The 17,789-nt window shown below is 40.4% G+C and overlaps 1 protein-coding gene across 4 annotated transcripts in view; it reads left to right on the top strand.

The window, feature by feature from the left end:
* The window catches only part of dip2cb (disco-interacting protein 2 homolog Cb), a 68,879-nt gene that overhangs the window by 29,609 nt on the left and 21,481 nt on the right, over positions 1 to 17,789 (top strand). For 2 of the 4 annotated variants that reach the window (XM_017495385.3, XM_047162512.2), the window contains 10 exons: positions 4,236 to 4,418; positions 4,716 to 4,850; positions 6,822 to 6,959; positions 8,132 to 8,251; positions 13,786 to 13,983; positions 16,373 to 16,464; positions 16,687 to 16,797; positions 17,033 to 17,156; positions 17,414 to 17,523; positions 17,626 to 17,728. In XM_017495385.3, coding sequence (XP_017350874.2) covers positions 4,236 to 4,418; positions 4,716 to 4,850; positions 6,822 to 6,959; positions 8,132 to 8,251; positions 13,786 to 13,983; positions 16,373 to 16,464; positions 16,687 to 16,797; positions 17,033 to 17,156; positions 17,414 to 17,523; positions 17,626 to 17,728 — 1,314 coding nt within the window. Of the gene's footprint in view, positions 1 to 1,853; positions 2,106 to 4,235; positions 4,419 to 4,715; positions 4,851 to 6,821; positions 6,960 to 8,131; positions 8,252 to 11,420; positions 11,493 to 13,785; positions 13,984 to 16,372; positions 16,465 to 16,686; positions 16,798 to 17,032; positions 17,157 to 17,413; positions 17,524 to 17,625; positions 17,729 to 17,789 lie in introns of those variants that run through there. The other 2 variants (XM_047162513.2, XM_017495386.3) reach the window with 2 other exon arrangements.

Here is a 17,789-nt window from a genome sequence, read left to right on the forward strand (position 1 = left end):
AGTCTATAATTTTAATGGTAGTTGTATTTGAACAGTGAGAGACAGAATAACAACAAAAAAATCCAGAAAAACGCATGTCAAAAATGTTATAAATTAATTTGCATTTTAATGAGGGGAAAAAAGTATTTGACCCCCTCTCAATCAGAAAGATTTCTGGCTCCCAGGTGCCTTTTATACAGGTAACGAGCTGAGATTAGGAGCACACTCTTAAAGGGAGTGCTCCTAATATCAGTTTGTTACCTGTATAAAAGACACCTGTCCACAGAAGCAATCAATCAATCAGATTCCAAACTCTCCACCATGGCCAAGACCAAAGAGCTCTCCAAGGATGTCAGGGACAAGATTGTAGACCTACACAAGTCTGGAATGGGCTACAAGACCATTGCCAAGCAGCTTGGTGAGAAGGGGACAACAGTTGGTGCGATTATTCGCAAATGGAAGAAGCACAAAAGAACTGTCAATCTCCCTCGGCCTGGGGCTCCATGCAAGATCTCACCTCGTGGAGTTGCATTGATCATGAGAACAGTGAGGAATCAGCCCAGAACTACACGGGAGGATCTTGTCAATGATCTCAAGGCAGCTGGGACCATAGTCACCAAGAAAACAATTGGTAACACACTACGCCGCGAAGGACTGAAATCCTGCAGCGCGCGCAAGGTCCGTTGCTCAAGAAAGCACATATACATGCCCGTCTGAAGTTTGCCAATGAATATCTGAATGATTCAGATTACAACTGGGTGAAAGTGTTGAGGTCAGATGAGACCAAAATGGAGCTCTTTGGCATCAACTCAACTTGCCGTGTTTGGAGGAGGAGGAATGCTGCCTATGACCCCTGGAACACCATCCCCACCGTCAAACATGGAGGTGGAAACATTATGCTTTGGGGGTGTTTTTCTGCTAAGGGGACAGGACAACTTCACCGCATCAAAGGGACGATGGATGGGACCATGTACTGTCAAATCTTGGGTGAGAACCTCCTTCCCTCAGACAGGGCATTGAAAATGGGTCGTGGATGGGTATTCCAGCATGACAATGACCCAAAACACACGGCCAAGGCAACAAAGGAGTGGCTCAAGAAGAAGCACATTAAGGTCCTGGAGTGACCTAGGCAGTCTCCAGACCTAAATCCCATAGAAAATCTGTGGAGAGAGCTGAAGGTTCGAATTGCCAAACGTCAGCCTCGAAACCTTAATGATTTGGAGAAGATCTGCAAAGAGGAGTGGGACAAAATCCCTCCTGAGATGTGTGCAAACCTGGTGGCCAACTACAAGAAACGTCTGACCTCTGTGATTGCCAACAAGGGTTTTTAAACCAAGTACTAAGTCATGTTTTGCAGAGGGGGTCAAATACTTATTTCCCTCATTTAACTGCAAATCAATTTATAACATTTTTGATATGCGTTTTTCTGGATTTTTTTGTTGTTATTCTGTCTCTCACTGTTCATATACAACTACCATTAAAATTATAGAATGATCATTTCTTTGTCAGTGGGCAAACGTACAAAATCAGCAGGGGATCAAATACTTTTTTCCCTCACTGTATATATATATATATATATATATATATATATATATATATATGTGTGTTTGTGTTTGTGTGTGTGTGTGTGTGTGTGTGTGTGTGTATATATATATATATATATATATATATATATATATATATATATATATATATATATATAAATAAATTTATACATACACTGCCCTCCATTACTATTGGCAATTGAGCTTTTGTTTAAAAAATTCTCAAAAATACTCTTCTCTCATGGATACCAAACAATTGTATATACATATTTTTGATATTTTTTATCCCCAAAAAAATCTTTAAGTATAGGTGTGCAAAAATTATTGGCACCTTTTCAGTCAATACTTTGTGCTATGTCCCTTTGCCAAGATAACAGCTCTGAGTCTTTTCCTATAATGCCTGATGAGGTTGGAGAATATATAGCAAGGGATCTGAGACCATTCCTCCATACAGAATCTCTCCAGATCCTTCAAATTTCAAGATCCATGCTGGTGGACTCTCCTCTTCAGTTCACCCCACAGGTTTTCTATGGGTTTCTAGTCAGAGGACTGGGATGGCTATGGCAGGACCTTGATTTTGTGGTCAGTAAACCATTTTTGTGTTGATTTTGATGCATGTTTTGGATCATTGTCCTGCTGGAACCAACCACGGCCCATTTTAAGCTTTCTGGCAGAGTTTTCTTTTAATATCTGTTGATAGTACGTCCATGATGCCATATATCCTAACAAAACATCCAGTTCCTCTGGCAGAAAAACAGCCCCAAAACATTAGAGCCACCACCATATTTAACCATGGGCATGAGGTACTTTTCCATATGGCTACCTCTCTGTGTGCGCCAAAACCACCTCTGGTGTTTATTGCCAAAAAGATCTGTTTTGGTTTCATCTGACCATAGAACCCGATCCCATTTGAAGGTCCAGTAGTGTCTGGCAAACTGAAGACACTTGAGTTTGTTTTTGGATGAGAGTAGAGGCTTTTTTTCTTGAAACCCTTCTAAACATCTTTGGTGATGTAGGTGACTTCGCATTGTAGTTTTGGCTTATTTATACTGTGTGTATGTGTGTGTGTGTGTGTGTATACAGTGGGGGAAATAATTATTGAACAACATTTTTTCCAGTAAATATCTTTCCAATGAGGATATTCACATGACATTTTCACCAGATATCAGTATTAACTCAAGAAATGCAGAAATATAAAGAATTCACAACATTAAAGTACATAAATAAAGTTATGTGTAATAAAGTGGCATGACACAGGAAAAAAGTATTGAACAAGCTAAGAAAAAGCAGTTCTCCAAAGTAAGGCAAGGAACCAGCTGAAATCCGTACGTAATTATACGCCCTATCTGTGCAAATTAATATCAGCTAGGTTTGTAAACTAATGGTCTATAAAAAGGCTTTTCGTTACCAAGGTGTCACACAAGGAACCTCTCATGATGGGTAAAAGCAAAGAGCCCTCCCAAGACCTTCGCAACCTTATTGTTGCGAAACATATTGATGGAATCAGATACAGATGTATTTCAAAACTTCTGAATCCTCCAGTAAGTACCACTGGGGCCATTATCTGCAAGTGGAAGCATCATCACTCCGTCATCAACCAACCACGCACAGGAGCTCCAAGATTTTTGACCAGGGAGTCAGAAGAATAGTCAGAAGAGTAGCCCATGAGCCAAGGACCACTCGGAAAGAACTCCAGAAACACTTGGAGGCAGCAGGTACCATCATCACAGAGAAAACAATAGGCAATGCACTCTACTGCTCACTCAACCCTCAAGACTCCATTACTAAAGAAAATGCATGTCGAAGCTCGTTTAGTTTGCTACAACTCATTTGGACATGCTATGAAATACTGGGAGCGTGTAGTCCGGTCAGACGAGAGCAAAATTAAACTTTTTGGCTGTTATACTACATGCCATGTTTGGAGGAGAAATAGCACTGCATATCACCTAAAACACTATACCAACAGGGAAGTTTGGAGGTGGAAGCATCATGGTGTGGGGCTATTTTTCATCGCATGGTACTGGCAGACTTCATATAATTGAAGGAACGATTAATGGAGCCCTTTACCGGAACATTCTTGTGAAGAATCTGCTGCCATCCACCAGGATGATGAAGATGAGACATGGGTGGACCTTCCAGCAGGACAACGATCCAAAGCATACTGCAAAGGAAACTCTCAATTGGTTTCAGAGAAAAAAATCAAAGTGTCAGAATGGCCCAGTCAGTCACCTGACTCGAATCCAATTGAACAAGATTTAAAGATAATATGTTTAGAAGAATGGGTCAAAGTCACACCTGAATACTGCAGTTGATCAATTTCTTCATACAGGAATCGTCTTGAAGCTGTCATTACAAACAAAGGCTTCTCCACTAAGTATTAAATACAATTCTGTTAGCGCGTTCAATTATTTTTTCCTGTGTCATTCCTCTTTTTAAACTTAACTTCATTTATAGACTTTATTGTTGTGAATACTTTATATTTCCAAATTTCTTGAGTTAATACTGATGTCTGGTGAAAATTTCATGTGAATAGCCTCATTAGAAATGTATTTACTGAAAAAAATGTTGATGTGTCCAATACTTATTTCCCCCACTGTATATGTGTGCGTGTGTGTGTGTATATATATAAGTATGTATGTATATATAAATATTATGCATGCTGTGGTTGAAACTGGCTAGTTCACTGGTCTCTGTCTCTCACCCTGCTGGTAGACTCGTCATCATGCTCTGAGGGTGAAGGTTCCCTAGGAAGAGCCAGAGGTGCAGGCGTGGAGGCCTGGATCAACCGAGCACTTCGTGGCTCATCTTCTTCAACCACATCTTCATCATCATCTCACAGCAATGGATCCGCTAACGCAGCACGTTTGGCAGAGAGTAATGCACACACCTACAACTGTAAGTACACATTCACGTACACATTCACACACACAGTCTCACATATTTTTGCATAGTACCATGAGCATACATGCACAGACATTTCTATCAGTGATTCTCTCAGGGTTTGCATTAGCAGTTGTCTGTAGTTTAACTAGATTATAAGAGTATTACAGATTGTTAGCAGCAGAGTACATATGATGTCAGGAATCAGAACATCTACACACAACAAACAAATACAACTGTACTCTTTCCTGTGTAATCATATATACGTGTGTACTCTTCTTTCTTTCTGCGTCCTCTCTTTCCCTCACCAAGTCGGCCAAGTTTCTCATCTGTCCCTCAAGAGGCGGGGCTTAAGGGAGATGGGTGTTTCATTAGAGAATGGTAACGTCGGTCAGCGCTCTTATGATTACCAGTCCGAACGTCCTTGGTCATCGCTGGACTCAGAGGGTCAGTATGCCATGTCTCATTTAAATACACCTGAACCTACTGGTACATAGCTAAGCAGCTAGTGATCTGCTTGTAAACAATTTGTCACAGATGGTAACTAGTCAGAAAAACCCTAATAATATATTATTGAAATGTATTGAATTTAGAATCGAAAAATTCCACTTTGGGTTTTTTAAGCAACGTGGCTGACTAAACCTTCACAAGCTCTATTCATTCTAGTGTTTAAGTACTTTTCTGTTGAATGATGCATAAGCAGTAACAGCAACCTTATACACTCTAGAAGTGTTCTAACACACAAAGTCTAGAAAAGATAAAGAGTACAGTGAGGGGAAAAAAGTATTTGATCCCCTGCTGATTTTATATGTTTGCCCACTGACAAAGAAATGATCATTCTATAATTTTAATGGTAGATTTATTTGAACAGTGAGAGACAGAATAACAACAAGAAAATCCAGAAAAACGCATGTAAAAAATGTTATAAATTGATTTTCATTTTAATGAGGGAAATATGTATTTGACCCCTCTGCAAAACATGACTTAGTACTTGGTGGCAAAACCCTTGTTGGCAATCACAGAGGTCAGAGGTTTCTTGTAGTTGGCCACCAGGTTTGCACACATCTAAGGAGGGATTTTGTCCCACTCCTCTTTGCAGATCTTCTCCAAGTCATTAAGGTTTTGAGGCTGATGTTTGGCAACTCGAACCTTCAGCTTCCTCCACAGATTTTCTATGGGATTAAGGTCTGGAGACTGGCTAGGCCACTCCAGGACCTTAAAGTGCTTCTTCTTGAGCCACTCCTTTGTTGCCTTGGCCGTGTGTTTTGGGTCATTGTCATGCTGGAATACCCATCCACGACCCATTTTCAATGCCCCGGCTGAGGGAAGGAGGTTCTCACCCAAGATTTGACAGTACATGGCCCCGTCCCTCATCCCTTTGATGCGGTGAAGTTGTCCTGTCCCCTTAGCAGAAAAACACCCCCAAAGCATAATGTTTCCATGTTTGACGGTGGGGATGGTGTTCTTGGGGTCATAGGCAGCATTCCTCCTCCTCCAAACACGGCGAGTTGAGTTGATGCCAAAGAGCTCCATTTTGGTCTCATCTGACCACAACACTTCCACCCAGTTGTCCTCTGAATCATTCAGATGTTCATTGGCAAACTTCAGACGGCATGTATATGTGCTTTCTTGAGCAGGGGGACTTTGTGGGTGCTGCAGGATTTCAGTCCTTCATGGTGTAGTGTGTTACTAATTGTTTTCTTGGTGACTATGGTCCCAGCTGCCTTGAGATCATTGACAAGATCCTCCCGTGTAGTTCTGGGCTGATTCCTCACTGTTCTCATGATCATTGCAACTCCACGAGGTGAGATCTTGCATGGAGCCCCAGGCCGAGGGAGATTGACAGTTCTTTTGTGTTTCTTCCATTTGCGAATAATCGCACCAACTCTTGTCACCTTCTCACCAAGCTGCTTGGCAATGGTCTTGTAGCCCATTCCAGACTTGTGTAGGTCTACAATCTTGTCCCTGACATCCTTGGAGAGCTCTTTGGTCTTGGCCATGGTGGAGAGTTTGGAATCTGATTGATTGATTGCTTCTGTGGACAGGTGTCTTTTATACAGGTAATAAACTGAGATTAGGAGCACTCCCTTTAAGAGTGTGCTCCTAATCTCAGCTCGTTACCTGTATAAAAGACACCTGGGAGCCAGAAATCTTTCTGATTGGGGGTCAAATACTTATTTCCCTCATTAAAATGCAATTCAATGTATAACATGTTTGACATGCGTTTTTCTGGATTTTTTTTGTTGTTATTCTGTCTTTCACTGTTCAAATAAATCTACCATTAAAATTATAGACTGATCATTTCTTTGTCAGTGGGCAAACGTACAAAATCAGCAGGGGATCAAATACTTTTTCCCTCACTGTCTGTTTATAGGTATAGGTCTGAGATCTGTTGTGATGTTTTTGTCCTGTATACAGACAGTCATCCTGCACCTCCTGACATCACAAGCTGCATGTCAGACCCACCCCTCGTTACCATGGAGCGCCCACAGGTCGCCTTGCCAACCAAGCCTATGCCCAAATATGGTAATGCTGAGCTCATGGAGACAGGAGATGGTGAGTAAGGAATGAGTGTGTTTGTGTGCTATGAAGCTGCCAAAGAACAGTTGCATGCATACTTGAATCAAATAATTAATTATTATTATGGCATGTCAACTAATAGTGGTGCATCAGGAATCTTCACAGCTAAATCATATCCTTAACAAATTGAAGCTTTTGAAACCATTGTTAGTTTACCACAAGTGTTAAATATGTACTCTGTGCCTTTTTCCCCCCAGAATGTCAGTTTGATTTTAGTTTCTAGGTAGAATCTTTATCTATATTTACACCCTTTCTCCCTAACATTATATAATCTTCATATAATAAAAAGTTTTGTATTTGTTTTGGATAGTTTTATATTTCTTTGCCTTTCACTTTCTAGACTGTTGGTGGTTTGGTTAGAAGAGGGATGTGTCAGAGGAATTAAAATCATGGCTGTTCAGAAGCTTTCAAATATAATAAATAATATACACTCATTGTCCACTTCAATAGGAACACCTGTACACCTGTGCCCATGATAGCCTCAGATTCATGTTCTTGGCTGACAGGAGTGGAACCAGATGTGGTTTTCTTCTTTTCTAGCCTATCCACATCAAGGTTTTATGGTTTGTGCATGCTGAGATATTTTTCAGCTCATCACGGTTGTGAAGAGCTATTATGAGTTACTATATCCTTCTGTCCTCTCTTATTAACAAGGCATTTCCAGTTGCTCACTCAGTGTTTATTGTTTTTCACACCATCCTGTGTAAACACTAGAGACTGTTGTGTGTGAAAATCCCAGGAGATCAGCAGATTCTGATATATTCAAACCAGCCCATCTGACACCAATACCAATGCCACAATCAAAGTCACAGAGGTCACACTTTTTCCCCCATTCTGATGTTTGATGTGAACATTAACTGAGGCTCTTGACCTGTATCTGATTGATTTCATGCATTATGCTGCTGCCGCCACATGATTGGCTGATTGGATAACTACATAAATGAGCAGGTGTACAGGTGTTCCTATTAAAGTGGACAGCGAATGTAAGTGAAAACAAGAGAAACAATAAGAGACGACTCTAAACCGATCAGCTATGCTTTGAGATTAGTATACAGGCTCTAATATGAGAGAATGTGTATATTAATGTGTGAGTGTATATTTGTTTGAGTGTATGTTCATTTATATACATGTCTGTGTTTAATGTGTAGGCGTGCCTGTGAGTAGTCGTGTGTCCTCGAAGATTCAGCAGCTAGTAAACACTCTGAAGAAGCCCAAGAGACGTCCACTGAGGGAGTACTTCATTGACGACTTTGAGGAACTGTTGGAAGGTACAGTCACAATGACCAAATAATTGTGTATGATGGTTATGTTTGGAACAGTTCAGGTTGGTGTCACAGGGAGACATTCACTGGGGTACTGTGGTCCCTCATAGTTTACCATTAAGTTGACCTTAAACTCTTAGATTTGTAGAAACAGCACATTAGCTGATATCAGTTGAAAAATGTTGCTAGGAAAATGATTAGAAGGAAACGGCTCAAGGGGCCCTAAGGGACTCTAGCACAAGGGGGAAATCCCAGGCTGGGCTTCATGGTGGATAGAAGCACTATACCTCTCTCAGAATGATTGTAATGCGTTTATGAGCCCACGGAGAGATGCCAGCCATGGAGCTATGATGTGCTGCATGGACTCCACATGCGCTTGATGCTATCTACCAGTCCCTGAAGAAACGTTGGTAGTTTGGGAACTAGGGAGTGCATCAGATCCGCAGACACAGGCAAAATCTTTTCTTTCCATTTGGAACAGTTTATCTGCAGAGGGAGGAAGCCACCAGGGTTTCCTCCCTAAGTAAAAGTAGCCATATTGGCACCACAAGCAGGGAGTATCTGACTTAGTGAATTCTGAGCAATGTTCAGTAGATGGTGGGGCCAGTTGAGGGCCATGTGTAGTAATGTGGCTGAGGATGTTTGAAGTGTCTGCCAGTATACTGATGCCTCTAGCCATTTTAGGTGATCAGGTTGTTTGCATAGATTTTGAAAACACCCATAGCACTAGAGACAGGCCAAAGCATAGAACATTGACCTGGAGTGCTTGCCCTTGTAATGCAAATCTCAAAAAGCACTGGTATGCAGGGACAATGGGAACATGGAAATAAGCATTACATAGATCCACAGACTTGAACTAGACTTGTGATTTCATACAGAAGTCCACGAAGGCCATGCATTATTTATTTATTTTTATTTTTTTGTGATTTCAAGATAACAAAAGTTGTTTTCATGACATCACAACTTATTTTTCTTGTAATCTTAGGCCTTGTAACTCAGGTTTGATCCTGACTGGGTGACTGTATGGTGTTCAAGTGTATTTCTTCCCAGATTTCCCATATACCTAACTAACTATCTATCTAATTAACTAACTGCACATCCTGGTCCCTCAGATTGACTAGCACTGATGTATAGTATGTATACCCTGTAAAGCATTTTAACATTTTGAGAAAAATGCCAAATGTGATCTCGAGAAAACGACATTTGTTATCTGAGATGACAAGAAAAGAAAAAAAAAAGATAAAAATGCATGGGTTTTCTGGACTTCCATAGTTTCATGGCATAAATTTGACATACGGAAGGGGAGGGCTTTTCAGAAGAAGTTGAGAACCCTCAAGACTAGAATCAGGTAGAAACTACTGTCCTTTAGAATGAAAAATTATGTTGAGTAGAACCCTTTGTTCTGAACAGTGGGGCCTACCATTTAAGCTGTCCATTTTTTCCAAGAAGGAAAGAACATCTAGGGTCAGAGTGGCAATCTTTTCTCCTATTTATGAGACACTGAGCCCCAAGAATGGAGCTTGTATTGTTGCAACACTGTCATCAAGACCCATTGATCTATTGAGCAGTGCTTTTGTATGTAAGTCACCCTACCGCCATTCATAAGCCTGCTCCTCTGGGCCCTTTTGTGCTGCTTAGGGGTGCCCCACGGGTTAAATGGGAGGTACCTGCTTAGGGCCTGAGGTTGTGACTCCCGGTCTAGGTGTTTGTGGCCAGTGAATCATAAGACCAAGTTCCAGTGATGTAAAGGCGCCACGTAACCATTCATTTGGCCATGCTGGTTTTATGATCCTGAAACCTGCACTCTCCTTTCTATGGCTTCTGTAGTAGCAGGTCCAAAGAGCATTCCTGGCAGTGCAGAATTCACAGTGTGAGGCATACCTGATGCAGTGTCATAAGCTCTTACCAGCATGTCCTCATTGTATTTACATTCAGTACTAGTGCACACCTAGACATAGGGCATTGTTGAGACCACCAGTGATGGAATGCAGGTTTGCACAGGTGGTATGTATTACTTGTATGCTCTGATCCCAACTTGTTTTTGGACACTATTAAGGCCCAAAATTGAAAATGGCATTGGGGAGGAGCCTGACTCCAGCTTAAGCGCTGTGTGTTAGTAGATTTAGGTTGTGTTAGTAGGCTCTGCAGCAGTGAGGGCAGTTTGGCAGTTCTAGCTAGTTGGTACATAACAGTGGACTATAGAGAAAAAAAAATCTGAACCCACAATGCCAATGGCAGCCCCACTCAACCACTCTAGCGTCACGTACAGTGGGGGAAATACAGTTGCAGTCAGAAGTTTGCATACCCTTTGCATAATCTGCTAAATCTTAATACTGTTAACAAATTAAGAAGGATCATAAAAATCCCATGTTGTTTTTTATTTCATACTGTCTTGAATAAGCTATTTAACTTAACAGATGTTTACATATAGTCCACAAGACAAGATAATAGCTGAAATTATTACAATTACCCTGTTCAAAAGTTTACACATTCTTGATTCTTAATACTGTGTGTCGTAACCTGGATTATCAATGGCTATTTTTATGTTTTGTGAGAGTTGTTCATGAGTCCCTTGTTTGTCCTGAGCAGTTAAACTGCCCACTGTTCTTCAGAAAATCCTCCAGGTCCTGCACATTCTTTGCTTTTCCAGCATATTCTGCATATTTGACCCCTTTCCAACAGTGGCTACATGATGTTGAGATACATCTTTTCACACTGAGGATAAATGAGGGACTCCTACACAACTATTATATAAGCTACAATCATTCTCTGATGCTCAAGAAGGTAACATGATACATTAAGAGCCAGGAGGATGTAAACTTTTGAACAGGATGATCGGTGTAAATTGTTATTATTTGGTCTTCTGGGAGACATGTGAATACATTATTTAGCTTCTGAAGGGCAGTACTAAATGAAATAAATAAGATTTTTAAACAAAATAATTAACTAACTAAATTTCAGTTAGCGTGTTCAATACTTTTTTCCTTTGTCATTCCTCCTTATTACACATAACTTCATTTTTGGACATTAATGTTTGGATTTCTTTATATGTGTGGATTTCTTGAGTTAATACCAAAGTCTGGTGAAAAGTTCATGTGAATAGCCTCATTGGAAATATATTTACTGAAAATAAAATGTTGACGCATTCAATACTTATTTCCCCCACTGTATGTACAGGCTGGCTGGTCAGCTAGATGGTGGTGGATGTGAGTGCTTGAAGGAGATGGTGCAGAGGGAAGAATGAGTGGTGAGTGCTGCCATTGAGCAGCAACAGGAACAGTATTAGCATACTTATTTAACAGCACACTGAGTCAATATAACAAGTCTAGCACTAAATCAACTTAATGCTGGTGGGCACCATGGAGTTCCTCAGTGTTATAGAGAAAGGGTGCTAGAATATAAGAAAAATGCACTCACCACGACAGAAGAGAAAATAGGAGATGATTGAGTCTATCATCAGGTTTGGAAGACATGATGCCTGTAGCTGTAACCATAGTCACGATATAGGAGATCGTGCTCTAATGGTGTACACGTGGTCCTGTACAAGACGAGAAGAAGAAAAAGGTGGCTGTATGACAGTGGTATTTATTGCAAATACTGCAACATGCATCATCTTGTGATTTTGTTGGATGGTCTCAGCATGTGTGTGTGAATGCGTTCAAGTGATTCTGACCACCCTGATGGTAAGAAGGGGTAAAATGGAAGTCTGTGCATGTACTATTTCAGGATTTGTGAACCTAAGAATAAGAAATATGGCTGCACCGATCATAACAGTAGATGATGGTATCGCTAAATGCACACTGATAAATGTGTGTATATTGGGTGATATAAACCTATTTTCCAATACAGTTAGTCAGTTTATCGTGTATGGAATCTGTAGATTTATTTGACACTGTTATAGAAAGGAACATTGCCACCTCACAGCTCCATACCCCCCATTTCAATTCTGACCTCAGGTTACTCTTTGTGTAGAGCTCTTGTGCATGTTCTCCCATTTTTGGTTTCTGAATCCCCCCCGGAAATAGCCATTTCAGAAACTAATATTTTACTGTTTTTTAAAAAAAAACACAGATTTTCAATAACATTTCAGTAGCAATAACTTTGATTAGGTCCATAGACAGCCCAAAAACAAACAAATGTGCAACAAACAATAGGTAAACAATAGGTAATGTTGCAATATGGGATTAATTGTGCAGAGCTTTCACTTTGAGGTTAAGTTTCAACCTGAGCAGCATAAAACCTCTTCTGTGTGTGTGTGTGTGTGTGTGTGTGTGTGTGTGTGTGTGTGGACTCATCCAGTGCAAGAGAAAAACAATCTGCAATGTTACATCCGTGTCCTTTTCCCGCTGTATCTCGCGTGCCATCATGACAGCACGGTCATGCACAATCCGGGCTAACAGGGGCCCGTCTTTTATTTTCTGAAACATTTTCTCCTTCTTTGGGAAATCGTCAAACAATTCAGTTGCCAAACTCAACATGCATGACTTTACATATCCTCCATCAGTAAAAGGTTTTCCTTATCTTACAATCTCCAATGAGCATTCAGCGTTCAGGCTTTCAGTTGTCCCTGTCCACGCTTATGGCTGCTGCTGTCCGGCTTGCAGTTTACGTTGGAGCTCTGTGCGCACCTTCTTCGGCTTTCGCCCAATGGGTACTTTGCTGAAAGAGCAAAATGTCTCTTAACTGTTGATTTATTTATTTTTTTTAAACGAGGCAATACGTTCTATGTTAATCAGACACAGCAGAGCACCAGGGCTTTCAATAAAAGCATGTTTCAGTCCAGCCACTTTGACATGCTCCTTTGAATACTTTCTTTTCACCATCTCCATAACCTAGCTAGGTAGCTGCTTGAGTCCGAGCATGAGAAGTTACCATAGAAACGCAAGTGGTTTGCCGTTGCTTGGTGTCGTGACACATGCACACAGCGGTGCATATGTGCACTTTCTGGAACAACTGATTTTGATTTACTTCAGTAGGCTGTACAACAAAGGAATTGTAATTGACTTTGCATTTTCTGCAGGAAACTGACCTCTAGTGATGTGTCTAAGTTTTTAACGATGATATGTTGGTGAAGGGTGGTACACTTGGCGAGCCACACGATTTTCCTGACCACTACAATAGGTGTACTGGTTATGCCACTCTGCTCTATATGTGAAGGATTGTGTGAATGCATGTGTGCATTGTGCCCTGCGATGGACTGGTGTCCCATCCAAGGTGTATTCCTGCCTCATGTCGTGTCCCCAGGATAGGTTCCGGATCCACCACGACCCTTTGGCACCCTTTAATTAATGAATACATATTCATCCACAGTCACTAGTTTTTTGAGATGCATTATATTCGTTGTGCTGGACTGTTTTGCAGCAGATTTCTGTTTTATATGTGAATATGTACAATTTCGAGATGTATAATATTACTAGTGTGTTAATGTTCTGTAAACGTTATCGATTCAAGATTTTATTTGTCACATACACAGTTATATAGAGTATATAACTTGCACTGAAATGAAAAGTAGTAATGGAGTGTTGATTTTTCTCCTGCAGTCCGGCAGCCTGATCCTTCCTTACCACATCCAGAAGGGGCAGAATCGAAAATATCCCAAGGGGAGGAACTGGGAAGACTTAAGAATTGCCCCGCCTCTCTAGAGGCAGCCCTACAGCGTTGGGGTGCCATTGCACCCAAAGCACCATGTCTGACCATCACACACGCTGGTGCTAAACAACCTTACACACTCACATATGGTACGAACACAAACGCATGCACAAAATTACTATGCACAAAATATTTAAACATTTTCATATGCGATTTTAATCCAGCACACATCTAGAGGAAGAATTTAGGAATGATTTACATGTCTGATGAAACAAGTCTGCAATGATAAGAGCAGGCTGGATGTTAAGACCTTTTTTCACTCTTCCAGTGTCATTTATAAAAGTGGTCATTTTAATTTCACACGCATTCAAGTGTCCAACTCTCTGTGTTTTCACCTCTGAGTTTGAGGCTGTTTTCGTTCAGGGTGCCATACTGTGTTTATAGAGGAATGCATTATGTGCCCAGAGTTCTTTAATTTATTTTTGTAGCTTATGCTTATTTTTTGATGCATTTTACATGATATTTACGGATTCAAAGGCAAGCGATCACATCCTAAGCTTATTGAAAGACACTTTCTTTATGCTAGAAGATCCTTGATGTACACAAAAGTCACTTATTCCCCGACCCCACCCTCCATTCAAAAACCGGCGCTCAACCACGTCCCCACTGAGACAGAGAGATCTCTGCGTCTGCTCTGTTCAGTGAGTGGCTGAGAGCTGGAGCAGCACATCCCGGTGATAAACAGCAGCTGATATAGACGTGAATGTAAAAAGAAGCAAGTACAGGTGTCCCACTAATTGTTAAATCAATGTCATGGCTAACGAGATGCACCCTTTTGTCCCAATTTACATAATTCGTATGTGAATGATTTTAAAATGCAAGATGAATGGAATGCAACATGTTTTACATGTAAAATAGTCCACGTTATTACAGCCTAATTCTCTTGTTCAAAGTAGTTCTAGTGTTCAGAAAAAAATTTGATAATTCATGTTGCATACCTGTCCGTTATAGGGTTTTATAAAAGTCATAAATGTTATTAAAAAGTCATAAACGTTATGAAAAGTAATTTAAGTGCAAAACAAAAAAGCAAAAATATCTATCTATCAAAAACAGATTTTATAGATAGATAGATAGCCAGATGGATAGATTTTAATATAGAATAGATAATCATTATATCTGGTCTTCTGCAATATATGGCAGGGGGGCGGTTGTGCCACATGATAGGGCAGGCGGGGGGGCGGGGGGGGGGGGGGGCTTTAGTTGCAAAAGGTTGTACTGATCAGTACGTACTGAATCAACAGCCGAGCAGTAGGGGTACTGAATCGTACTGTTACATTACCTCGGACGCAGGGATTGTTTGTTTAATAATTAATACAATCACCAAAATTGAGAACTACAAGAATCCCCCACCGAAAACCACGCCCCTTCTCAGGCAAACCAAACAACTTCTCCTGTTTACCTGCTACACTCAGCTGTTGCTCATTTCACTTCTCAACTTCCTGTATGCATGTCACTCAGTTTGTAACTGACATTGATATACAGGACTATTCGGTAAGATATAAGAACGAGATGATTAAATCTGCTCCACCGTAGTAGGTGCACTTACCCAGACTGCCATATAAAGGGCATTAATCCTCTGGACTGGATATAAAGCCTGAACAACCAAAAGAAGTGGAAGAACTCAAACTGCTAATCCTTGTTTGCTTTCTAGCCTTCTTTACTAAGCCCATCTTGTCTGTAGTGACATGCCAGTTACAAAGCCAGTCACCTAAAAACATGACACGAGGCAGTGAGACGGTGAATAACCAGAACATGTGTGCTGATTCTGTCTCCCCATGTTTGTGTTATGTGTATCATATTATATCTTTGTAGATGCAACTACAGATTGCACAATCATGACTTCTACCCTTGGTAGTGAGCGTTAATAGTGTGTGGGAAGGCTAGTAAAATATGAAGGTTTATGTGTCAGATGTTTATAAGAGTTTTCCCTGAGAAATCTAAAATCGAGTTTAAATCTCGGCAACAGGAAGAAATTACTGTGGGTAAACGAATAAACAACAAATCTAAAACAATAAAGTTTATGATAAGTGATATTTTGAACGCTATGCTTTTATGCAATAAGAACGTAGTGCTAATGTCTGTCCTGTTTGTAGCAGTACTAAACTATAGGCTCAGCAAAATTACAAAAATACAAATTAGACTCGAATATTAGATCTTAAAATCTAATTAGGAAATGAAGTCCACTGAGCACACTCGAAAGACAACTGTGATATCTTGACGAATCAATAAACTTTCCAGTCTATTTTACATTACTGCGTTTTACTTTTAGACTTATTACAGTTCTTTCCGAGCATGTCACACAGGTGAAATGCCCCCTCGGCACACAGATGCAGTACTGTCTGAGCAGCAGATACTGTAGAGAGTACATGATTTTCTGGGGATTTTTATTCACTCCTACTAACTCCCTCTTGCTGTAAAAGTAGTTACTTGATGAGGTAAATATAGAATAAATTCATAACACTGAATGTATATGTTTAGGTAAGCTGTGGTCCAGGAGTATGAAGGTGGCCTATTACATCCTCCACAAACTTGGAACCAAGCAAGAACCCATCGTGCGGCCGGGAGATCGAGTAAGTCTAACCTTAAATCACTTACTGTTACTCACACAGAATGATAAGCATACCCCAAACAACACAAAATAACAGTTATTATTGTCCCAAGTGCCAATCGGAAGCTGAATGTTTGGTTAGAAGGTAAAAATGGAGGATGACGAGACTGTAATTCTCTTTCTTTACTTGTTTTTGTGTGTGTGTGTGTGTGTGTGTGTGTGTGTGTGTGTGTGTGTGGGTTAGGTGGCATTAGTTTACCCCAATAATGACCCTGTGGCATTTCTGGTGGCGTTTTATGGCTGTCTGCTAGCTGAAGTTGTCCCGGTACCCATTGAAGTGCCACTTAGCAAAAAGGTAACACCTACTTTGAAAGTAAAAAAAAAGCTAAATCAAAGATACTGTATAAAGAGGGTTATCTTATAAAATGTGATTGTTATAATGTGATCTGATTGAGAAATGTAAATGAATGCCTGTGTCTGATTTCCTGTTTTATAAATACAATCTGTTTCTGTTAGCTGTACATGACTTTCACACTCTCTTCTGTTTTTTTTTTTCTCCTCATATTTTTTTGGTGCTTTTCCTCCCAAAGGATGCTGGGAGTCAACAGATTGGCTTCCTACTGGGCAGCTGCGGGGTTGCCGTGGCACTGACCAGTGATGCGTGCCACAAAGGCCTTCCCAAGAGCCTCAGTGGTGACATTGTGCAATTCAAAGGTTGGCGACTCCATCAGTGTGATTCAGACATCATAATATTATCTCTCACTTAAAGTGCTCTCTTTATTTATGAACAGACCAGAATTTTCTGTTTCCTGTAAACACTTGATTTGTTTCTCGCCGTATTGTTCTAATGCTATATCGATATACAGAGCTGCACTTCAATCATCATTAGAACGCTCACTGGTTTTCCACCAGTTTGAACTTGTGCTTATGATGCATGTTTGCACTCTTGCTTTTTCTCCTTATGTGATCAGGCTGGCCAAAGTTGTTGTGGGTTGTGACGGAGTCAAAGCATTTATCAAAACCTCCCAGAGAGTGGTATCCTCTAATTAAAGATGCTAACAATGACACAGCATATATTGAGGTTTTCACTGTTTTTATTTTTTATATATTTTATATTAAATCCATACAATTTGCGTCGTTTTAAATATGAATAATTCTGATTTTTTTTTTTTTTTTTTGTCAGTATAAAACTTGCAAAGATGGAAGTGTTCTGGGAGTGACTGTAACGAGAATGGCCATGCTGACACACTGCCAAACGCTCACACACACCTGTGGATACAGTGAAGGTAAGACTTGTACATGCTCACACAGCCACTCGCACTCGATTATACACAGTGAGAGAAATGC

This window comes from Ictalurus punctatus, chromosome 20 (genome assembly GCF_001660625.3).
Source record: "Ictalurus punctatus breed USDA103 chromosome 20, Coco_2.0, whole genome shotgun sequence".
Classification (NCBI taxonomy): domain Eukaryota; kingdom Metazoa; phylum Chordata; class Actinopteri; order Siluriformes; family Ictaluridae; genus Ictalurus; species Ictalurus punctatus.